Source organism: Nomia melanderi, chromosome 12 (genome assembly GCF_051020985.1).
Source record: "Nomia melanderi isolate GNS246 chromosome 12, iyNomMela1, whole genome shotgun sequence".
NCBI lineage: Eukaryota > Metazoa > Arthropoda > Insecta > Hymenoptera > Halictidae > Nomia > Nomia melanderi.
Genome location: NC_135010.1, coordinates 10,145,618 through 10,170,234, shown reverse-complemented (window position 1 = coordinate 10,170,234; position 24,617 = coordinate 10,145,618). Strand labels below are relative to the sequence as shown.

General features: G+C 35.8%; 3 protein-coding genes across 17 annotated transcripts in view; 2 read left to right on the top strand and 1 right to left on the bottom strand.

Annotated features, from left to right (window-relative positions):
* The window catches only part of LOC116430796 (protein FAM13A), a 21,935-nt gene extending 14,763 nt beyond the window's left edge, over positions 1–7,172 (top strand). For all 7 annotated transcript variants that reach the window (XM_076372917.1, XM_076372918.1, XM_076372916.1 and 4 more), the window contains exons 6-13: positions 901–1,080; positions 1,164–1,305; positions 1,479–1,712; positions 1,793–1,993; positions 2,163–2,816; positions 2,894–3,141; positions 3,217–5,019; positions 5,787–7,172. In XM_076372917.1, the coding sequence (XP_076229032.1) occupies positions 901–1,080; positions 1,164–1,305; positions 1,479–1,712; positions 1,793–1,993; positions 2,163–2,816; positions 2,894–3,141; positions 3,217–3,430 (1,873 nt within the window). In that variant the 3' untranslated portion in view covers positions 3,431–5,019; positions 5,787–7,172. The remainder of the gene's footprint in view (positions 1–900; positions 1,081–1,163; positions 1,306–1,478; positions 1,713–1,792; positions 1,994–2,162; positions 2,817–2,893; positions 3,142–3,216; positions 5,020–5,786) is intronic.
* Positions 5,720–12,155, bottom strand: LOC116430798 (uncharacterized). The gene is made up of 12 exons (XM_076372924.1): positions 11,563–12,155; positions 10,528–11,477; positions 10,103–10,363; positions 9,827–10,035; positions 9,359–9,737; positions 9,007–9,301; positions 8,663–8,945; positions 8,259–8,597; positions 8,041–8,190; positions 7,910–7,980; positions 7,708–7,840; positions 5,720–7,643 (listed from the first exon to the last, which is right to left on the bottom strand). Exons 2-12 carry the CDS (start codon positions 10,559–10,561, stop codon positions 7,380–7,382), a joined length of 2,418 nt encoding a protein of 805 aa, XP_076229039.1. The 5' UTR covers positions 10,562–11,477; positions 11,563–12,155; the 3' UTR covers positions 5,720–7,379.
* On the top strand, positions 11,355–24,543 carry Nc73EF (oxoglutarate dehydrogenase Nc73EF). Of its 9 annotated transcripts, none has more exons than XM_031985360.2 (17): positions 11,355–11,427; positions 13,517–13,772; positions 13,869–14,078; positions 16,679–16,781; positions 17,274–17,336; positions 18,512–18,767; positions 18,843–19,077; positions 19,164–19,343; positions 19,427–19,607; positions 19,689–19,969; positions 20,287–20,515; positions 20,592–20,870; positions 20,954–21,132; positions 21,220–21,654; positions 21,740–21,894; positions 22,450–22,587; positions 22,733–24,543. In XM_031985360.2, the coding sequence occupies exons 2-17, from the start codon at positions 13,524–13,526 to the stop codon at positions 22,830–22,832; spliced, it is 3,273 nt and encodes a 1,090-aa protein (XP_031841220.1). In that variant the 5' UTR covers positions 11,355–11,427; positions 13,517–13,523; the 3' UTR covers positions 22,833–24,543. The 9 variants fall into 9 exon arrangements, with proteins under 9 accessions (XP_031841220.1, XP_031841223.1, XP_031841224.1 ...); XM_031985361.2 differs by lacking the exon at positions 11,355–11,427 and adding an exon at positions 11,963–12,124; XM_031985363.2 differs by lacking the exon at positions 17,274–17,336.
* The last annotated feature ends 74 nt before the right edge of the window (positions 24,544–24,617 follow it).

Here is a 24,617-nt window from a genome sequence, read left to right as displayed (position 1 = left end):
ACGGCGAATTTACAGGCAATTTCATTGTAACGCCTGTCCCATTGTGTTTCGCCCGGTTAAATGTATGCGACAAGCGTATAAACATTCGCAGCCCGGTCGCGTGGGAATGCACGCGAACGCGCGGTGTTCGTTCGTTAAAATAATTGTGGACCTTGAATATCGTTCGGCGCAAGTTCTCGTTGAGTGAAAAGATCGTTAACTCGTTTACTGCTGCCTCGAAACGATCGCGGCGAGACGAATTGCGCCGAGCGGAAATCGTACGGCGACTAGATATTAACTTTTAAGCGAAAACTGGACTATCCGGCGATTAATAATCGCGATGAGTAACGTTTATCCACGTTATGAACAGTTATGAGCGACGTTTACGGGAATCGGGGAACATTTTTGCGTTGACATCGTTCACAATCGCTTTCCCTTCGCTCGTATTGGTAAACAACTGGTTCGGAACCATCGGTGTTTAGAGCCGGGTAGCTATAAATAGTGAGTAAAGTAACAGCACGCGAGGAAGCGGCTTAATTTCGGGTAGAATCGAGCCGGTCCCGTAGAAAGAAGTACGTATACAAGACAGACCGATGACTCAGCTCGAAAGCATTCAACACTACCACGGAAAACGCTCGTATATAGGTGACACGTATACGGCGCGACCATCAGGCAGCGAGATAATCTTCTTTAGACTGCAGTTTATGCAAGTTCCCAATTCCATATGATATTGTCTAAAAATAAAAATGATGGGAACACTGCGTTTCCTCGAGCAAAACGGATTCCTCTGGATAAAAGTAAAAGTGTCACGGTTATTATCGGGAACGTTTCCTTTTAATTTCACGAATCGGCGGAACGCCTTATACTCGCGTGCTGTGTCCGGTCTAGCGAGTAACCGTTTTTCGTTTGTGTGTGTTCCAGCATCCGTGATAACAACGCGGTGAACGGCGTGATCCCTGCGAGTGACTGTAAAATCTGCAAGGACTCGAGGGACGAGCCCAAGGAGTCCGACACCGACGGCTCGTTCCTGCTTTGCGCGCTGAAACCGCGTAAGCGCAAAGAACGCCGTGAGTCCTGTTGCCAGGAGAGGAAGTTGATAAGGTTGGATCAATGACGAAGAGAGCTTTACTCGTTGATCACACCGCGTGGATGTCCCACGATTGAAATGCTCTTACGATTTTCAGGAGCAACAGCGAGGAGCGTGTCCTCGACAGTCCAGCCGAGACCGCGGACACAATCAGGCGCGTGAGCAGTCACGAGGACTTCAACAGCGAGGAACACATGCACATTTTGTCACAGCTAGGACAAGAAATGGGTCATGGTGTGGTAAGCTTTCCGACAAGTTTGGCCGCACTCCAAGCCGGTTTTTTCCTCAAATCAGCGTAAAGAAAGCAATTTTAAACGACCGTTAGCTTGCCCCGGACATTCGAATATAGGTTCCGCGCAGCGATGAGCAAAACAAGTCTAACATATTTTTCCGTTGAAATCGATTCTCGCAGAGATGCGGGGGTCTCCCTCTGCACGAGAGAACGAACGTCTCGCCGATATCGAAGAAGACCTCCTCGTTCCCGTCCCCGTGCGAGACGACCGCTCTGGAAACGGAGAAGTTCGAGCGCGATGCGGAGAAGTTGAGGAGCAGCGAGCGCTTCAGCAGAAGCATCACGCCGCGTGGGAGGAGGCAGGCCAGGAGAAGAAGAGTGCATAAGATCGTCGACGCGGAGAACTCCAGCAAGGTAGATTATTCTCGAAACTCGAGGAAAGTGTTCGACGATTATCGTTGCCGACAGGATCACGATTGAAACTCTGTTTGCAGGAGAATGAGGACGAGCCGGAGATCATTTACAACGTGTCATCGGGGCCCAACAGCCGCAACGGTTCGCCAGGTCAGAGCTTTTTGGAGATGCTGAGCAGTGGGCCGAGTCGGTCACCGTCGCCGGCTCGCCCGCCGACCGTTGGCCACGAAGACCTGAACAATCCCAGTTTAACCAATTGGACGTTCCAGCGCGAGGAAAATGTAAATATTAATTACCCACGGAATGCCAATACAGGGTAGCGTCCCTAGATATACGGCGATACACTTAAAGAGACGGGTAGTGTCTATCTGCGGTATCTATCTATACCTGGGACATACTGTATATATACCATTGATTCTCGTTATCTGATTACCGGTTACACGTTCGCAGGGAGAAGCCGGTGACGCTCGAGTAGAGGCCATGCTATCACCGAGGAATTCCCTGTTACTGCCCAGACGGTTCTACTCGGAGAACGAATCTCAGCCCGGCACGCCGAACATCGCGGAGATCGGTCTGAAACATCTGACCAAGCACATAAACGGGCTGAAGAAGAAGATCAAGAAGTACGAGGACGAGTTCGAGGAGAACTTCGGGTACCGGCCGAGCCATTCCGATAAAATGAGTAACAGGGATATAAAGAGACTGTGCACGGAGCTGAACAAATTGCGCAAGGAGCACAAGCTACTCAAGGAGGACCCGGTGAGCGCGTTACTGGCGAACGCGAACAACAGAACGAAATCCATCTGCGGCAGTCCGACCAACAACAACAACAGTCAGGAGAAGTCCAGGGCTACGTCCATGGAGGAGATGGTGAAGGAGGTCGAGAAGAAGCTTAGCGAGAAGAGGGTGAAGTACAATAGACCTGACAACATGGAGGAGCTTACGTACGAGCAATTGATAGACGAGAAGACCGCGGTGCAAAAGGCTTTGCTTCACATAGAGAACACGTTCGGGAGACCTGCCTCCAAAGAAGATCGAACCGTTGTGCGACCCTTATACGATAGATATAGAACCTTGAAGAGATTGTTGATTCGAGCTGGAGTGGTAAGCATATCTTGATCCCTGACTTTAATACTCAGAATTGCCGATTAACTTGTCCCGAACGATTGATTTCCCCGTAGAACAAAAACAAAGACAGTATTTCGGAATTGGCGACCATCTTGGAGCACGAGGCAATGGATTTTACGTCGTCGAATCAACCGGGCAGCCAGTCGGACACGGAGAGAAGAGCCAGCGAGCCGGACATGTCGCACAGAGGCATTTTAGACTGCATAGATTCGGTAGATCAATTACCAACGGATAGCGATAGCCAGCACAGCAGTAGCGAGGGGAGCCGTAGCAATAACGAAAGCCTTCACGCGCTTCCACAGTGAGTTTCTGTTCGCGCGCGAGAGATTGTTTATTATTCGTTCGCCCCCGGTAAACCGGTTTGGTTTGATTTCAGAGAGGAACTGTTGGTCCAACAAAAACTGACCAGAGAGGAGAAGAAACGTCTTCGTAGAGCTTTGAAGGAACTGGAAGCGCAATTCGAAGCTCGCGCCGGGCGCAGGATGCAGAGAGAAGATCGAGGCCCTCAAGTCACCACCGTTTACGAATCGTACAAACAGGCCAAAGCGAAACTTAGACTGATCGACGCTCTTATAGCGAAAAATGCTTGACGCAGTATCTAAACGGCGGACTGACCGACCGCTCGCGCATAGAAGATAAACAGTGAAACCCCAGAAGCATCATGAAACATTACAGAACCGTGCACAATAGCTGCTATACCATCGATCGCGATTGCACTCGTACAACGCATTACATAATTTCTATTGTGTAACAGAGAGTTCAAGAGAAACAAACACGAAAAAATGCGGTATTGGATTTGGGGGAGACTATTAAATTACCGGAGAATCAAAAACTTTAAACCTGTTAACCGGGTAATCCTTTGACGGTAAACAACAAACATTTTGCCACGATGTATACAGTGTAGTTTATACTACTGTTATTGTTACGATAAGACGAACGGTCGGATGAATAGGTAAAGGGGAACGAGAAGTCGGTGAAAGATTACGTCAAATACGAGCGACGAGTTAACTCGTCTTTCCCGGTTAATAGGTTGAGACGCAAGGAAACAAATGTAACTTTTGAACGATGAGGGATCGAGTTGGTCTAAGGATACTGATAAACGCAATTGTCAAATGTGACGTCACGTTGTATGTCTATCGTTGTTTCAAGGACTCGTAGATGTTATGCTACGAGATATTAAAGGATGCGAGAACCCGTCAGTCTAGTACTTTGAACTCTAAGCACCAATAGTTAGAAAACGACAGTGGCTGCTACGATACCGAAACGATTCGCCAATTTGCACATGACTTTCTCATAATACTCAACATCGATTTTAACACAGCGAGAGAAAGAGAGAGAGAGAGAAAGAGAGAAAAAAAGAGAGAGAGAGAGAGAGAGAGTGCTTATCTCATAATATACTATCGGGATTCATTACAAATGTCTACCTATTTGTATGGACGATTTTGCATGACAAAATATTTCATTGAACGGGAAACGATGTCCACACACACACGCGTAACACAGTGCGAACGACTTGTTCCATCGACAGTTTTGTACGTACTTTTAATAACGTTGACAAACGATTTATGATTTTATACGAGAAATCGGTAAAAAGAAAACAGTTGCTTCCTCCTATTTCACAACGATTTCGCTTTTATGCTGCGTTTTTTATTGTAAATGTACGATTTATTCGCATCTATTACGTTCACGTATTTATTCCTGTGTATCCAAATATCGAACGGTTTAAAAACCGGGGGAAAAGAGGGAAGAAAAGAGAAATGATGTTGATCGAGAAGTTTATACGCTATACGTGTGTCTCTTGTCCCGCGGAGAAAGTAGTTAAGAACAGTCACGGATTGACATTGTGAGAGATTACTTTTATATCGATATAAATACGATAAGGACGTTTTATATTTCCTTTTGGTTTTTATACGGAAATTCTGATACAGTTGATTGTTTAGTCGTATCGCTTAAGATTTTCTGATCGATAGATTCGATGGTAGGAAGTGTATTTCCTTTTTACAAAGATACTGCGACACGTGGGTGAGGAGACTTTATTCGTTATTCGCATAAAAGGTATCCGATTGTCCAATCTATAAGTCGTTTCGAAGAAAATCGGTATGCTCGTTTTGTTCTGCAAGAGTTCGTCGTCAGATTAAATACCGAGAGTAATGAACGAATTTGTGGGGTTATTTGTAATGTAAGTACCTTGTAAGAGATATCACATGTTGTAATTGTAGAGTACTATAAACTGTTACAGTCTTATAGCGTATTAAACGTAATTCAATGAGAAGCTCGTTGATTTATGCGATTTGTAATCCGTTTGCGCGAGCAAAATTTTAAGGTGATTAAATATAGTGAACCCGCCGCCGGCTCTCTAGAATTTTTAAGCGATAGCCTTAAAATTCGATTTAACGAAGACTCGAATGAGGGTGCTATAGTTTAGTTTTAAACGCGTCGATTATGAAAAAGAAGGAAATGCTTTGCGAATTCGATTAATTAGTGGTAACTGTGCGAAAAGTGTGCGCATCCCTCGAATATTCCATTTCATTCACGCTTATAAATTGATTTTCTATTTTTAATCTCCACGCTAATCGTTCCCTCGGTTTCATCAACAATTTTCATTGAGCAATTTCTCCCAATGGTTACTACATGCTTCACGTGTAAAGTCTGGAAATATCCAATGATATAAATTTATAAATCGAATATCAATTCTACTCCTGTCTACCCAGCGAAAAATTCGAGTTTCCTTTTTGTTTCGTGCCAATTCATTTCGCACAGTCGCACAAAGAAAGTAACTTCTTCGAACAATTCGGGACAATTGAAAATTTTACAGTAAGCCTTCTACAATCTTGAGAGTAAAACGCGCGGAGCGAGCGAAAAAAAAAACGAGTGATTACTTTTTCTTTCTCAGTTTTCTTTTTCTTTTTTTCATTTTTTTTTTTTTTTAACCAAAGCATTTTTTAGTCTGTGATATAAGAGATATACTGTTTGCGTTCATGTGAGAGTGCATGGGAAGGATTTCGTTGTCTTTGTTCCGTGTAAACGACTTCTGAACACGAGAGAACTCTTTCGGCCGTCTCCTCTCTTCTGTAGAGGTGATCCAGATCGATGATCTGCTGAAAGGAACATGAATCGATGATGGTAATTTAAGCGACGCTGCATACTTTTTGTAAAAGGAACGAGTTGGTGTGGAATAATCAAAAAAACTGCGGAGAACGCTGAAGAATATTTACAGCTCGATCGGTTGTTCGTTTTCTAAAAATATTTCACTTCAAAGGAGCACCGTGGACTGTTAATCGTCGTGGGTACTTTTAAAAAAAGAAACTCGGGTCAAAGATACGAGCGGCGTGTGAACTGCCTCTCTCACTCGCGGGATTACGCGTGTACAGGAAAAATTTCCCGTCTCCGCGATTTCCAGTGATTATCACAGCGACTCGTGTTCCGAACCGATCGGTGCAGAAAGAAATTTATTTTATATTCGATATCACAGAAATATTTTATTTTGATAGATTTCGTGTGTACGGGCAGTGATCATTACAAGTAGAACAAGGAAGAGAGTAACGTCTTAGAAATAAGACTACATTTTGTATTAACGTCGTGTGGAGGAGATTTTTCTAGCTTGTAGGAGACGAGGTCTCTCTTTTTCGCGGGTGCGAAAATGATCCGCGGCGAGAAAAGAATGAAACGGATCTGTGCAGTTGCTTGTGAGAAATAATCGGGTTTCGTGTTGCGTTGACAATATTAGTCGACACGGATATACAGACAGAATTCTGATTAAACGAAACGAACGACACGTTTCGCGACAACGGTTCAAATAACAAATTTTTCACGAGATTAGTGCTGACACCGAACGATAAAAATTAATATGTTAACGGTAAGTTTTCTGTTCGATCATGTATTAGACATAGGCGCATAAAAACTGACGGTAAAAGACAAGGGATGAATTATAATTAGCGAAAGTGTTAATTATCCTTCAAGTTCGTAAACGTGTGATTATGTATATACATATACACGGTATGTATAGATACAAGCAGTTGCATACATAAATACATAAGACCATATGCATATACAAATCAATATTATACGTTATAAGAGATAGCACGCAGAATCGAATAAAAGGAGAATACGAACCACTACAAATATTTTCCTCACTATAATAAGCAATCCTGATATATTTCATTTAAATTCCATCCTTTTTTAATGATACGAGTGTGTGAGAAATGCGCTTGAGAAACTTGATTATTTGTTCAGGAGAACGTGTTATAAATTTTATTTACTGTACACTGTATATTTGTAATAATGAGTTTCTACTAGATATCGGGTCCGTGCTTATGACGAATATTAATCAGCAGTGTCACTTATTTATGTTGTTTTGTAATTATTTCAATGTAAAGAATAGAGCAGTGTCCTGGATTTATTATGGATTCATTATGTATGTATATATATATATATATATATATATATATATATACATACACATAAAAGATCGATAATTTTCATACAAAAAGTATAGTTATTGATGAATGAAACTCACCTAGAGAATTTCATGTATTGTTATCACGAGGATAGTCTCAATTGTTTTTGAAATGTTTGAATTTGCCTTAAGAGTCCAGCTAATCGAAGGGAGGTAGGTTCTCTGGTTGTAATAATGGTACTTCCTTTTCTAGGATGTTTTTGTTGAAGAATTGTTCCATTAGATTTAGTTAATGTAAAAGGTATGGGAGAATGAGGGTTGCTCAGTCCTATTGGAACATCACTTGATATGCAAACGTAACTATTCTTTTCCTGTAGCAGTCTCATTTGTTGTTTTAATGCCATTACCTGATAATAAATAGTACACATTTTTTAAATATATATCAACTATGATTATATAAAATCTTTCTACCTCTTTATATAAATTAATAACGGCGTTTATCTCATCCTCCTTTATGCTTAATTCCTTTTCGAGTTGTGATACTTCTCCCTTCAATTTTTTGTCATCACTCTTCTCTAATTCTATTTGTAACTTCTCGTATTTTCTAAAATCGATGATAAATATGTTAGTTTATATAAATTTGTGGATTTTAACATTGATAAATACAACTCACGTATTCATTTCTTCAAACTGATCATGCAGATTGATAAGGACTTCCCTTATTCCATTGGAATTTTGATTTTCCTATAATTTTCTTATATTAAAATTTTTAATCATTTATTAATTTTTTTTTTATGTACTTACTCTACACGTCATTGACTGTATTTGATGAGTATTCTGAATTTTCATTTGCGTCTTTACATTTTGCTGAGATGAAAATACTTTTAATACTTTTGCATTGTCTGTGTTGTGCAATACTTGTTCTGCATTCAATTGATTCTCTGATTGAGTATCCTGAAAGCATCCCACTTTTATATATCAAAATAAAATATGTTTATTGTATATTTATTTTTTATATAAACCTTTTTCAGGAAACTCTCGTGTTCAATTTTTCCATTAATGGCTGTTTCTTCCATATTCGTTAAATTCACGTTTAGATTGAAATTATTTAATGTTTTAGCACCATAAGTTAAAGATACACTTTCATTTTCAAATAAATTAAAGGGTTCATTTAGAAACGAATTTGCTTTGTGTACAAATGTATTAATTAGTCGAGAATTCATTGGAGGTAACTTAGTATACTGATCATTCATTTGATCCGTAAAAGGAGATACAGGCTTCATACCTCTACTAAGTTTACGAATGAGGAGAGGAGTAATCCCATTTAGTGTAGATTGTCTTGTTTTCATTATACTTAAAACCTTTTGAATAAAAAGAATGTATGATACTCGTTCTTTTTTTAACATTTTTACATTAGCCAACGTACTTGCTGTATATTTAAACCTAAATTGTGGCTTGGTGTCACTGAAGTACCCACTACAAATGGTATGTTTTTAATAGTGAATCTACTAAAGTATGTACGATTTACTCTTTTCAATTTTGAAGCCAATGTTGGCATTTCATAACTATGAGTAATCATAGGATTACAGTATGATGCTGGCAGAATTGACTGCTGACACTGATGAGAATTACATTTTTTCATTGCATGCACTGGAGCAGTTGGAAACTCCAATACACAATTCTGGTTATGAAAGTTTGTTCCCTTTTCTCTGCAATTGAAGATATAAGTCATATTTAATTATACTTCTACTTATTGCTATAAAAACTTACTCAATTTTCTGTTTGGACTGACATTGTTTCAAAGGACTATTTGATCCATTGCCTTTATCAGTATTATAGTTACATTGATAATTAGTATCATCACATTTTGTTTTCGGATGAATATTTTGTTGTTTATTTGCACCTAAGGATAATTTGTTACTATAGTTCGTATGAGAATCAAGTTTGGAGTAGTTAATAAAACTGAGAGAAGTACTACCATCCTTTAATGCTGAATTATGATAAATCTCAACCACTTCATTAGAGGCCTGAGGATACTTTGATGTATGACGAGTATTAATAACACCTGAAGGTATATAATAAGTAATATATAATTAATTTATACAATATTTGTAACACATACCTTTTTGTTTTCGTTTCTTCAGATCTTTTCTTCCAGTGCAATTTGTAGCAACAGTACTTTTTGAATTAGCATTGTGTAATTTTCTTCTTCTTTTTTTTAATTTTAATGAAACAATATCATCTATTTTAGACACAGAATTCTTTTTGCTTGATAATGTGGAAAAAGCTATTTTTTCTTTCTTCTCATTTTTTTTATAAACTTTATTCTTACCACCAGTTCCATTTTTCACATTACCATGGATATTTAATTTATTCTTATTACCTATAATTGATTCTTTGAAAAATTTTGCCGAGTGATCCATATTTTGCGTTAATTCTGGTGAATATTCTGTTAGGTGTTGTTGATATGAGTCATGCCACGTGTCATTTTGTTTTTCACACTGTTAATAAAATATTATAAATATATATAATTACAGGCAATCTTTTTCCCTAAAATATATTTTCAACAAATAAATATTATATACAATACCATAAAGTCTTTATGAATTGGCAATAAAGGTGTACATTGAATACGAGGACTCTGCACTTGTTCATAAGAACCGTCATCTTTTTCAGCTTCTAATTTTATTTCAATACTTTTATTTTCTATTTTCTCTTTATCCCTGTATTGTACATTAACTTTAGGTAAAATATTTCTTAATTTTAGACTCTGGGATGGACTGTAGTTTTCCAAATTTCCTATAACAAAAACAATTTTCTAGTTTATCTTCCTCACTGCAAAATAATAAAAAATATTATCTTATACCATTGTCATTTATAGATACGTATGTGGCATTAGATGATTTTTCTAATGAATCATTACAATTCATTTGTCTGGAAGTCACAGATTCATCTGTATCAGAAAGTTTAATTTTAGGATTATGATAACTTGGAACATCAAATGTGTTTTTTGGTTTAAGTATTTCTTGTTGTATATTATGGCATGCTAACTTCATATAATCCATATGGGACTTTAGGGAGTGACATTTTATATTTGTTTGATATAACCATTCTTCCATGCCTTGAACTAAGAGAATTCAATGGAAAAAAACATTGAATAACTATTAATAGTCTGTTGTTAAGGCAGATATCTTTATGTATAGACATTTTTAAACTATGCGTGTTACGAGTTATATTTTCGTAGTAGAGTGGGCGGTGAAATATTGAAAAATAAAGAAGGAATATAGTTACCAGGAAAGCCTTTTTTCGTCTTATTATCATCCATTTTTTCCTCAGTTAAACTTCATCGTTTATTTATCGAATAATCATTATAGAATAATAAAACGAATCGATAATATTCGAATAGGTAAAAAATTTGTAATACTACAAAAATAAAAGGAAGTTATAAAAATACGAGAATACTGGAATTCCCAGGTTACCCTCTTATCGTATGCCGATTACATTTTTATGCACGAATCTTTTGTCTTTGACTCGTTTATCATTTGTTAAAAGCCATTTGTGGAAAATCTAGATTTTTAACAAACAATATCTCCAATACAACACAGGCGTTGCACAGATTCAATTTAATCTGTTATTCAACTAGATGTCATTTTTTTAATATAATTGGGAGAGTTCAATTTTTATTTAATGGTTTTTATAATATGTATCGTATCATTCGAATGTTAACTCTGAAACGTACATACATTTAAGTGTATAATATTTTCATTTAAAAGCTCATAATCTAATTATTTATATTTATATTGAATTAATCAAATTTTTAAGAATGTTCTTTGAAATTTTCAATAGAACAATTGTCCGTGCATTAGAGTTCTGCACATTCACTTTTGTTATCATTATTTAGGGGTGTAATACATATTCATGAGGAATGTGTAGTGAATTAGAAATGTTCGTCAGTTGGTAACGAATTTAAAAGCAGCTGTAAAATCTTCTGATGATAGAGAACAGCAACGAAAAGTTAGCGTAACACTCGGTAAATTTTTAAATCCGATTATCGTGAGACGGGCCTGCGATATTTAGTCGTTAGGTGCGCTGAGGTCTGTTTGTCGGATATATTTTAGGAGGACGTAGTTCGGTCTACTTGTGAGTTGCAAATGGTGGACGGCCTGTCATAGTTGGTTGCGTTAACATCAGGTACGTGAATCTGCATCGCTTCTGTTTGACTCTTTTTTTTAATCGGTTTTCTAAAAAAAAAAGACGATTATGTAATTTATAGTACGCATCATTAATCGCTCTGTACGGAAACCAATTTTTGTAGGGAAAAATTACTTTCTAAAACCAAAATAGTCCTTTGGTTACGTAAAATTGTTGCACCAGACGAAAATAGTCACCTGACTTGTCGAATGCGATTGTCCTTCCCGTATTTTTGAAAAAATTACCAATCATTGAGAATCCTTGACGTCTCATACGTTTCCCTTATAATGTCGTTAACAATATGTATGTTTGGAAAGTTAACAAATTAACGTATTATCCGGTAACGATTGGAAAAACAGATATTTTTATATACATGTATGTTACCTACGTTGAATGCAGTTGTGCAATCGCTATAGATATTTAGTACAACATAACTAATCTTGACTATTTTTTCTTTGTATTCGCGTTAGCGATTCTTTTTATAAGTTTAATACGCAGTTTCGTGTAAGAATATATGTCTGTGTATATAGGTCAATTGACATTTAATCACATTTTTATGAGACAAATGTCACATGGGCGCTGACACTGTCTCGATGACAGTTTCGTACTTTTAGTAGTTATTCGATTATTTTATAAGTCAAGGATCTGCTTTAAACCGGTTTCATCGCTGTTTTACAATAACAATTCGCTGAAGAAGGTAATCTCGTACGCAAACAGGAAAGTTTATATCGAAATTCTATGAGTTTAAAGGAAATGGGGGATTACCCGCGATTTTGTAATGTGTGATATTGAAAGAATGATTGGAAATAGGGTCAGCGTTTCGTCATATTGCTTTATTAGCATGTTTTCCCTGAATACTAACTATTTTCTTTGAATACTAACATATTTGTTAATTAATTAATTTTTGTTTATTATAATTATGGATGTTTATGTGATTTTTAAGTTGATTAGGTAAATTGTTTAAGTCTAATAAAAGAGAAAGTTATCTCTTTATAAAGGATTTTTATTTCAAATTAATATGAAAATTTTATTATGAATATAATAATATTATTATAAATATAAATACATGTACATCCATTGTTTTGTTATAATTAATCATTACATTGTAATGTATATATATATATTACATTTAACTGTATTATTGTTGTTAGAAATTTTGTTGTTGCAGATTGTGAAATAATCAGTTCCTCTTATCTTTTTGTTATAGATATATTTAGATTTTGTTTCTTTATGTAGACAAAAGATTGCATACAAAGATTCTATACTGGGTCTTTTTAATATGTTATGACCTTTTAATTCTTTGTGTAACTTTATCAGCTATTAATACTATGATAAAGAAAATTATTCACATGAATTACATTGATTATAATATATGCTAATTTTATATATTTTCCTTTGATTACTTATTCAGATGGGTGTAATTTTATAATGTTGTGTATTTTAAATCACCTTTCTAGTATGAATTAAAAATATAAATATTCACTGTACATTTTATTTTTTATGTATATAGCATAGTTTGAATGTTTGCCAATTTCTCTTCTAAATCCTACCCTTTCATATTTAATATATTGAACTACCTATTTCTTATTCTTAATATAGGGATTAATTGATTTCATCACATATCAGGTATTAAAATTAGCATCCTTATGCCATTGTGCAATTTAAATCTATAATTAAATTTAAAGGATAATTTAAAAATATACTATCATATATACTGTATCATCATTTAGTATATTAATTGGTACTTCTTTTTTAATCTGTGTACGAAATATTCAAAGTTTAGAAATTAAATGATATAATAAAACATTGATATGTTATGGTAAACACAGATAAGGACAATCACTTTCAATTGGTGTTATCATCATTCTCAAATCAAAAGTATTTACTGTATCAATGAATGCAATATGTAGAAATCTTCTTCAAGCTTAATCTAACACATAAAAAATTCTTATTTGCGCATAAAGATTAGACATAAAATTTTGTTACTTATATTTATAATTTTGTATTATAATATGATATGATATTTGTATAGTATGCTTTTAGAAATTAAATATTTGGTATGTGAAAATGTTGATATTTCTTGTTGCAGGTGAAAAATGTATAAGGCAAGGACAGTATTCAGTACACTAGCCCCTTTGGCTCCACGTATGTGTGGGCCAAAGAGGTTTGCATCATGGTTGGTACGCAGTCATCCCCTGGATAGGACCACACAGGTGATGGCTACCGAATCAATAAGGAAATATAATAGTCGTGCAGCTACAGAACCTTTCTTAAATGGCACTACCAGTTCCTATGTAGAAGAAATGTACAATGCATGGCTACAAGATCCTCATAGTGTACATGTGGTCAGTAAAAAATTATTTAAAAATTTTGATTGTACATATAGTAATTCATGGATAATTCTTTTATAAGTTTTGTCATATTTATGTATCTTTTTATAGTCCTGGGATGCATTTTTTCGTAATAGCACTGCTGGAGCTGCACCGGGTCTTGCATACCAAGCTCCACCATCTCTTGCTCCAAGTCATAACCAAATACCCTTAGGAGCATTGTTACCATTAGGTGGTGGATCCCAATTGAGTCAAGTACCTGTTAATGAAAAAGTAATAGATGATCACCTTGCTGTGCAAGCTATCATTCGATCTTATCAGGTATGTACCTTTCATAGTTCATATTTAAAGTAAAAGAACAATTATGATAATATTCGAATAAAATATTTCTATTATGTTATTAAACAATCTGGCACATTCAGAACTTTATATAAGCTTGCAAAATCCTTAGGCAAAGTGTTAAACTTTATTTTTTATATGTTGTTTTCTCTCATATGAATTATTTTGTGTTAAATATGATATTCAGTTCAAGGTATGTTATATCTTGTTGTTGTGTGTTATGTCAAAGCTTATAGTTGTTCCACCTTTGTGTTTTCCATTCAATACAATTAAGAACTTCTGTTATAATACTTAAATAGTGTAACTTAAATCAGTTGGAAAAATTTAAGCATGATTTATGAAAACATACATATATGTTTTATGTTAAAGGGAAATTATTATCATAATGCATGTAAAAGTTTCTTTTCAATTTCTAAATCCAATTTTTCTTATCAATTAACAAAATAATTATGGTCTCTAAGATAACTTATGCTTTAAATGTATAATGAATGGATATTGTTACTGTATGTTACAAGTTACAAAAGTTGGAATATATGAAATTGATATAGAAACTATTTCATTAGGGGCTATCATGTGTTGTACCATGGAATTTTTTGTCTGATGTCATCAGAATGCATTAAAACAATACTTACATGAAATGCAAGATTAATAATTGGAAATGATTTCTGACTGTTGCATAATAGCCTCGTTCTCTTCATATTAATATATTAGTTGTTCATTGCATCTTTTGCCTTAAGCATGTTCTTGAACTACATTTTTCCCAATGTAAATGTTGGAATTCTACACTTACTGTAAAATGTACATATACTTATACCTTCATTGATAACCATTGCAACCAATAATTATTTTGCATTATATTTTTTCTATTACTAATAGACGAAGCAACAACATTAATGCTGATAGTTGATAAGATGTAATGTTGAAAAAAATAATTCATTTCTAAAATACAGATGAAAATAATACCTTTTTCATTAATACTAAATGTATTCTTTACATAAACATAATGAGTGTAATTACAATTAATATCGTTATAAATCGATATGACAGTTAAGTTAAATATTATGCAATAGAAATTAGTCATTTAAAATATAATAGTTCTTCATTATATTTTTGAAAAAAAAAAACGGAAAGAAGAAACATTATATTCTTACAACATAGTGGTATATAGTGAATTTTGCAAGTGCAAGGAATTATATACATTGGGGTTCTTTTGGGATTATTTATTGGCATATAGGCTCGAGGTCACTTAGTCGCTGATCTGGACCCATTGGGTATCATGCAAACAGACCTGATACACACACATTATGCAGCCCGCAAGGGGTCTCCAGAACAGGTTCTACGGCAATATATGCTTGGTAAGGCTTTTTCCCAAACCGATTCCTTTAAGTATGTCTTTAATTAGTTTTTATGTGTACCATAAGGTAAAGGTGTATGAAAATCCATAATGTTTGTTGCTGAAATTTTTGTTCATACAAATGTTAATATTTTCAAGGTATCTATGCTTATAAGACACCTTCACCCAATATGTACATCATATTTCATCTCATACTTACAGATCATGGTCTTTATCATACACATTAATTCCTTCTTAACTGTCTTCATATCCTTTTTCTTCTTTCAATTTGATGCTGCCTATATCATATAATAAGTGAACTTCTTAATTTCAGCATTCTTTTTAAAGTCAAGCATTTTACTTCATAAATTTGTATGATTTTATCATATTACATAAAAAGAACAATTATTTTATACCATTAAAAGTAAATTTAATATACACAAAAAATATTTAATTTCATGATAATAAATTAGAATAAAAATATTGATCCATTCCTTCTAAATACTGAGAAGGTGTTATGTGAATGTTATTCCATGATAGTTATATACTGATACTGAAAATGTTTTTACCAGGAAAGATTATGATGTCCATTGATTTATATTTTGTGATTTCTATTAATGTTATGTTATATACCTGTTGAATGATAATATATTTAAATGCAGTTCTGGTTTTGCTGTTTTGTCAATGTGTTAGTATTCATGATATATTGTCAAATTAAAAATTTGTGTAAACTCGGTTAAGGTAAGGAAACAATTTAGAGATTCTTGCTTTGCATGCTTATTAATATTGCTACTTTTAGATTTGCTTTTACATGTTACAATTCATTGTATGGAATGTTTATTGGTAAAACAATCTAGGATTTCCCCCATTTATATTTTATTATATTCATTTACTTTTTTTTTCTGAAAAATGTTTTCACATTGTATCTATATTGTGAGTAATTACAAATTTTTAAAGATAATTACATAAGTGGTTTATCAATGGAAAGCATGTATGTAATATGACATGCTTTAATTGTTAAAATATCATTATGAAGAAATGGTTTTTATTTTAATGTATTACTTACAATTACTGTGATGTGATGTTCACAAAGAAATGTATTTGTCTTTTAATTAGCACTTCCATGTTAATAACATTTATTCAAACGAAACATCGATCACAGTAATTTGTCTTACTAATTGTAATGAGATGATAAGTCTAACAAGTTAAACACTACTTGGTTCGTATGAATGTGGCATTAAATTGACAGATCCGTGGCCATCATATCGCTAAATTGGATCCACTTGGCATCAACAGCGCTGATCTTGATGATAGACATCCACAAGAGTTGCTCTATAATTATTATTCATTCGGTAAGCCCATATGACAGTGTCTCTGCATAAATTGAAAAAATGAAGATACTATGTGACGCACTTTCAATAACACATACCATAGTATTGAAAATATGTCAGTTAATGAAACTGCTTGTGACAAGCAGTACTCACCTTTACTGCTCCTTTGATACACTCCTGTTTTAAATTTTCTTATGCAAATCATTTATAACTTTTATCATCATAGTATTACATTTTCTATTATTATGTTTATTATTGTCACTCATGTTCTATCATCACATTCCCTTCCTGGACACAAAATACAGCATTTCTAATACACTGAAAATGAAATTCTAAATTTCTCTGGAATTACAAGGATAAAGATTTAAAGTCAATAAAAGTATAATTTTTGAGTGAAAATGTCATTCGTATATAATTGTGTTTGAGGACAGAAACTTTTGTTGTAGTATGTAAATGAAGAATGCACATGCCATTCATTAAGCTATTTATTCAGTTTAAGTCTGATGTCCACAGGAAAGAGAGCACGTACTACTTACTCTCAGGAACTACAATACCGAGTAGCTGCACTTATGAAAAGTATGTAAGAATCACAATTTAAGTGGGAGTTCTCTATTTAAAACTCTGTGAGTTATTAGTATCTTTGGGAGGCGCTGGTTCATTATGGGATTACATAAAAATTGGTATTGTAGGCAAACTGTCAAGGTGCTTGGGTCCTCTTTATAAATACTTCTTACAAATTTGCCGTACTTTGCTATAAATATGTTTGTGTCAGGAATAACTTCTAAACATTCCCTTGGAAGAACTAGAGGAGGTGGAGTGAATAAATAACATGAGTATCATAATATTTCATACATAATAATGATAAAAATTGCATTATATTTTCATGAAGTAACATATTATTTTTAAATTATTCATTTTAACTTCCTCTTTACCTTCCTCTTCTTTCATTTCTTTAATTTTTTTTTCTGTATATTGTGTGGTAAATGATATAAAAGTCAATCTTACTGTTGTATCCATTATATTTTTTTTTTATTAGTTCTTTAGTTTTTGTTACTGTCCGTTTTTTTTACTAATGCTGCTTTAATGAGAGTTACAGCTTTGCACTTTATTGAAATCTTCTTTTAGTTGTTTATTTATTTCCTATATTTTTTTGTTAATATTATGGAGGTTTGTTATATACAATCAATAATTTCTCAAGACATTATGCATGTTAATACTATTTTGCAAACAATTAGTTTATGTATATGTGCAGCATTATTCTAATGATTATTTGCATACATATGTTCTGCAATTATTTAAAATATCAATTTTCAGTGTTACAGTTTACAAAAACTAAACATGTAAAAACCTGATCATACAATATTATGCTGTATTAAATGCTAATTTCCTTTTTTTCATTCTTGGCTTCTTTCACAGCTCACATTTTCAGTATCAGTCTTAAAAAGAATTCACATTTATTAAGATTAATGTAAAACAAGTGTTAATATAATGCTCTGATGATTCTTGCAATTAATTACAAGAATGATATGGAAATCGTTGGAGCGCTGTATACACAACATGGAAATCGTTATTTCATGTTACTATGTACAACTATACAATTAAATATTACAATTTTCATGTGTATGATAAACGAATGATACTTGTTCAGAAGTGTTGTAATCGTATTCATCTTGAAACTATGGCATTTGCATTGTGTATGCTCGTTAATTTCTCCGCAATGCAGCAAATATTTTATTGTTGAATTTCTACAGAGGAATCGGACATGGACCGCATTTTCAAGTTACCGTCTACCACCTTTATCGGTGGCAAAGAGAAATCATTACCTCTTCGTGAAATCCTGAAGAGATTGGAGGCTGCGTATTGCGGTCACATCGGTGTGGAGTTCATGTTCATCAACTCGTTGGAACAGTGCAATTGGATTCGTCAGAAAATGGAGACACCTGGTATTATGGAGATGACGAACGACGAGAGGAGACTTATCTTAGCTAGATTAACTCGCGCAACCGGGTACATTAAATATCTTTCAAACCTTTCTGTTTTTACGTAGGTTTCAGTTCATTGACTTCTGTGTTCCTAATTTAGTTTCGAAGCGTTCCTTGCTCGCAAGTGGTCGTCGGAGAAACGATTTGGATTAGAAGGATGTGAAATCTTGATTCCTGCCATGAAGCAGGTAATCGACAAGTCCACTGAATTGGGTGTTGAATCCATTGTAATGGGTATGCCTCATCGTGGCCGTCTGAATGTTCTTGCCAACGTTTGCCGTAAACCTTTGAGCCAAATATTCACACAGTTCGCGGCTCTTGAAGCAGCAGACGATGTAAGTGCATTATCATTTTACACAGTCTTTTTCATCTTGTTAAAAGTTTATATACCTCACGTGACTGATCACCGAGGACATTTTAGGGTTCTGGTGATGTGAAGTATCACTTGGGAACATACATCGAGCGTTTGAACCGCGTGACGAACAAGAACATTCGTTTGGCTGTGGTTGCCAATCCATCTCACTTGGAGGCTGTTGATTCTGTGGTTCAAGGAAAAACACGCGCCGAGCAGTTTTATCGTGGCGATGGCGAAGGCAAGAAGGTATAGCGTAGGAAATGCTTTATATCAATGATAACATCTCATCTCCTCTTTTTTGAACTTTTATGAGTTAATCCTTAATTCAGGTCATGTCTATTCTTCTGCACGGTGACGCTGCATTCTGTGGACAAGGAATTGTTTTCGAAACAATGCACTTATCTGATTTACCTGATTACACGACGCATGGCACGATTCACATTGTCGCGAACAATCAAATTGGATTTACCACTGATCCTAGACATTCGCGATCCTCGCCATACTGTACTGGTAAGCTTATTGAAAATGTGAAAGATGTCTTAGTCTCATTTTGATGTGCGTTGTGTCGAAACTAATGCTCCCGTTTTACAGATGTCGCAAGGGTAGTTAACGCACCCATTTTCCACGTTAATTCTGATGACCCGGAGGCTGTGATGCACGTATGCAAAGTTGCCGCTGAATGGAGAGCAACTTTCCACAAGGATGTCGTTATCGATATTGTGTCTTATAGGCGAAATGGTCACAATGAAATCGATGAACCGATGTTCACGCAACCACTGATGTACAGGAAAATCAAAAATACTTTACCAGTTCTGGATAAATATGCTAAATCGCTTATCAACGATAGCGTTGTTACCGAGGAAGAAGTCAAGGTACCAAAGTAAACTTATACTATAATTTAATATGTTGAATGCCATGGGGGTCACCGGTGACCCCCAACTAAATCGAATTGCTATAGTTCACTCAATGAAACGACAATTATATGAAAATATTTCTATATAGTGAATAATACTACATAATGCAGTGACATTCAGCTAGATGAAGGTGGAATAGTAATAATGCAATTCAGTCAAATGATTTAATATCATATTTTTTTCCATTCAATGTATTTTTCTCTGTGAAATCGTGCGGCGTTCAATGTGTTAATGAATACTTGTAATAGAGTTCTCACACGAATATTACGATGCAGGATGTTAAAGCCAAGTACGAAAAGATCTGCGAAGAAGCGTACACTAATGCCAGGCAAGAGACGCATATTAAGTACAAGGATTGGTTGGATTCGCCATGGTCTGGCTTCTTTGAAGGCAAAGACCCGTTGAAAGTATCTCCTACGGGTATCAAAGAGGATACTCTGGTTCACATTGGCAAAAAATTCTCGTCGCCACCTCCTAATGCCGCTGAATTTGTCATTCACAAAGGTAAAGTGCGCTACGATGAATTAGTTCTAGGTAATTTAAGTGCAAATTGATTTTCAATTACTCAACATACGTCCAGGTATTGAACGTATTTTGAAGTCGCGTATGGAAATGATCGAAGCACGGACTGTTGATTGGGCTCTTGGAGAGGCTATGGCCTTTGGTTCTCTTTTGAAGGAAGGCATCCACGTTAGATTGTCAGGACAAGACGTGGAGAGAGGAACCTTCTCACACAGACATCACGTGCTTCATCATCAAACCGTGGACAAGGCTACTTATAGACCGCTATGCTACCTCTATCCCGATCAGGCCCCGTACACTGTGTGCAACAGCTCTTTGTCTGAATTCGGCGTACTTGGTAGGCGTAATAATAATTTTCGTCGACTAAGATTTATATCATTTAACATTTAAATTAATGCATTTACGTTTTTAATTTCCTAGGATTTGAATTAGGTTATTCCATGACGAATCCCAATGCGTTAGTATGTTGGGAGGCGCAGTTTGGTGATTTCAACAATACGGCACAGTGTATAATCGATCAGTTTATCAGCAGCGGACAAGCGAAGTGGGTACGTCAGTCTGGTCTTGTTATGCTGCAGCCTCATGGGCTTGAGGGAATGGTAAGTTGATTTTATAATAGATTTGGGAATGTATAGTTTACCATTTATCGTTAATGTTTCAATTCAAATGTTTAACGTGACTCGCAGGGTCCAGAACATTCGAGCGCTCGCTTGGAACGTTTCCTTCAAATGTCTGCTGACGACCCAGACTACTTCCCTCCGGAAAGCGAAGAGTTTGCTGTACGCCAGTTGCATGACATCAACTGGATTGTCGCTAATTGCAGTACACCCGCAAACTATTTCCACATCTTAAGAAGGCAAATTGCATTGCCCTTCAGGAAGCCCTTGATCCTGATGACACCAAAATCGTTGCTTCGTCACCCAGAAGCAAAATCTAGTTTTGACTTAATGTTGGAAGACACTGAATTCCTTAGAGTAATACCAGAAGAGGGTGTTGCAGCCCAGAATCCTAGGAATGTTAAGAGAGTAGTATTTTGTTCCGGCAAAGTCTACTACGACCTCAAGAAGGCACGCGCGGAAAAGAAGCTGGACGACAAAGTCGCTATCGCGAGAGTCGAACAAGTAAATAATGCAATTTGGATATCAGTGATCCCTCGTTTCTCCTTCGGGATTTATTAAATTTCATTTTATTGCCTTCCATCTACAGATTTCACCTTTCCCATACGATCTGGTGAAGAAAGAAGCTGCTAAGTATCCCGATGCGGAACTGATCTGGGCTCAGGAAGAACACAAGAATCAGGGTGCATGGACATACGTTCAACCTAGATTCTTCACAGCTCTGAACGGCACCCGCTCTGTTACGTAAGTATCGAATATTTTATATAAACAAGTTACAATTGTTTTCTTTTTGTACATGCAAGTGGAATGATGCTTCTAGTAACTGGTACAGGCAGAAGATACTTATAATTTTGAAATTTGAGAGAATCCGTTATCATATATGATTCTCTTTTAATTCTTTTGCAACATATCACACAATATTTCGTGCATTATACATTCCTTGCATTTGTGTTCCACCTGTTTACACTATCCAACCAATGAAGCACCAGATGTAGCGTAAATTCTACATCCTCTCAGCTCTTGGTAACGAAGTACATTTCCAAATTGTGAATACATGTATCGTACTTGATTTCATAATTTACTTCGTCTCCTATTCTTAGCTGTTCACATGGCCCATGTTTTTCACAGTTGCGTTCACGAGTCAAGATTGAGCAATCTTGGTAGACATAATGATTACCACGAATACGTGTTATACGCTTGAGCACTTTAGTGTTGAAACTTTGAGACGTGATTCTCGCGTGTTCCTTTTTTGTTTCCTCATTTTGTTAAGCAAAGTAAAAACATTGGGCCATGTTGCAGCGGCGGAAATACGTCGTACAAGAGTGACAGTAGCGGAGGTTGGTTTAGCGGTCTGTTTTCATCGTCTAAACCGACAACGACCAGCGCACCCGAGTCGCAGTCGGTAGAATCCGATAAACCAAAACCGAGAACAGTGAGGTAATGTCATTTAACATCGACTAAAGTGCGGCTCACGTGATCATTTTACATTACACATATTTCATTTTAATAGATGTACATGCAGCTGTCTAATCGTACGATTCGTAGTCTCTTTCACGTGAACGATTTCCTTTGTTTGTTGCAGATACGCTGGTCGTCCAACGGCAGCTTCGCCAGCAACGGGCAGCAAAATGCAGCATCTCAAAGAGCTGAAACAATTGCTCGACGACTCTCTCGATGTTTAAATACCCTTCGTAGCACTATGTAGAACACACATTTTATTTATTTCTCCGCATTATATTTGTTCTATTCCTTTTGTCCCGCTCTACATACACCGTTGCAGAGATCAACATAGGTTGAACAACTTCTTCATTAGTATCTCATTTATGGAATTAACGCCGGCGCGAATGTTTCCTCGATGACGTACGTGAGGTACGACGTATCGACATTTGATTTGCAAATTCTACTTCTCTCGAATCAGTGGTCCATTCGAGAAATTTCGTACACATGTGCGAAGTAGAACGATCCATTTAATTTCTTTTCTTTTTCTTTTTCTTTTTCTTTTTCTTCGATTAAAACAGAATGTTTCCTATTTCTTTACATCTATGCACGTATGTTTTCGCAATGAGTAATTCATGTAAATGTATGCATTTCGTTTTCGTTAAAGGTTTGAATGTGGTTCTGTATATTATTTTTAGATATGTGACATATTTATATTAGTATGCGAGTTGTATGTTGAGACAGGTGTATGTTTGAGTTTACAGGAACCTTTTATTATGTAAATGTACCGGCACTTAAAAAATGGAGGGGGAAAAAAATAATTACACTGATAAGAAAATTCTACCGCCATGTTTTGCTCATTGCTGGTTCCGCGAGATCTTCTGCCGACGATACTAGTCCGCGTCGATCGGAAATATTCGCGCGTCGACGTCTGTAATTTTATTTTGTTAATACGTCGGTAAAGTAACACTATGGGAACGAATAAGATTAAAAAGAAAGTATTATTTTTAATTTATATAATATAAAAGAATTTACGCGGAGCGTAAATGTACCGAGTAGTCGCGATTGCGGAGTTTTAGGTGAAACTTTTCAGGGTTTTGTCCCGGTTTATACACGGCGATTTTTTTTTTTAATCCGTTTACTTAAGCCGTACCGACAGGCAGCCAATCGATTTAATTTTTTATCGCAGCTCTATTTCTTGTAAAAAGTTAAATAGGTTGGTTGCGGGCTCGATTCATACGAGAGGTCGTGTTGCTGCGTTCGCCTTGATTACGTAACGCGCGAGTAATCGGGCGTGACAGCGTGATGGAGCCGTAACGCCGCTCTTTGAAAAGTTTCAAAAATTTCTCCCTTCTGAGAAGAGTGATGGGAGTAGGAGACAAATTGCTAGTATTAGTGAATACCTAGGAAATAATCTTAATGTAATTAATACCCGAGCCAACTGTATGCGTTGGTTGTCTGCATAGTCTGCGAAGGCACACAGTATTTATACTCTTCTACGCGCGAGTCGTTTGAAAGATGGATTTTATGATTGGAATATTTATCGTACCGTGTCACGTTGATTGGAAAATATTGTATCGCACCCGACCAAGTATTTGTTTGTGGAACCGATACGATGAAATTCGAGGCAACGACGCGCTTCAGCCACGTATCCCGCGCATCGCTAACGTCCCTTCTCTATCCGGAGACATGCGAAACAAAATAGTATTACGATACGAACCCGCTAGAATATCATAGATGCAATGTGGTCCAATGCAAACGACGGTACTGTTATTCCACTTTCTTCTTTTGTTATTATATGCATAATAACGACGATACGGAAACTGTATAATTCAAAAAATAAATATAGATCGAAGTTGCTACCGAAAGTGGACTGAGATTTTATTTAACGCGAATCGCTTCGGCGTCTGCGAACTTGTATAGCCTTATTAGCGAATTAAATTATGTCAATTATTATTTGGTATTTATTAATCATTCTAACACAGTTCTGTTAACAGTGGTCCGAAAAAATGTGATTTTCACAAGATTCA

Coding starts and splice junctions, on each gene's coding strand:
- Nc73EF (XM_031985360.2), top strand. CDS start 13,524: ATGTATAAGGCAAGGACAGTATTCAGTACACTAGCCCCTTTGGCTCCA. Junction 13,773..13,868: donor ATCCTCATAGTGTACATGTG/GTCAGTAAAAAA, acceptor ATCTTTTTATAG/TCCTGGGATGCATTTTTTCG. Junction 21,655..21,739: donor CTATCGCGAGAGTCGAACAA/GTAAATAATGCA, acceptor TTCCATCTACAG/ATTTCACCTTTCCCATACGA.
- LOC116430798 (XM_076372924.1), bottom strand. CDS start 10,561: ATGGATGATAATAAGACGAAAAAAGGCTTTCCTG. Junction 9,738..9,826: donor CAATTCATAAAGACTTTATG/GTATTGTATATA, acceptor TTTTATTAACAG/TGTGAAAAACAAAATGACAC. Junction 8,946..9,006: donor CAGTCCAAACAGAAAATTGA/GTAAGTTTTTAT, acceptor CTTCAATTGCAG/AGAAAAGGGAACAAACTTTC.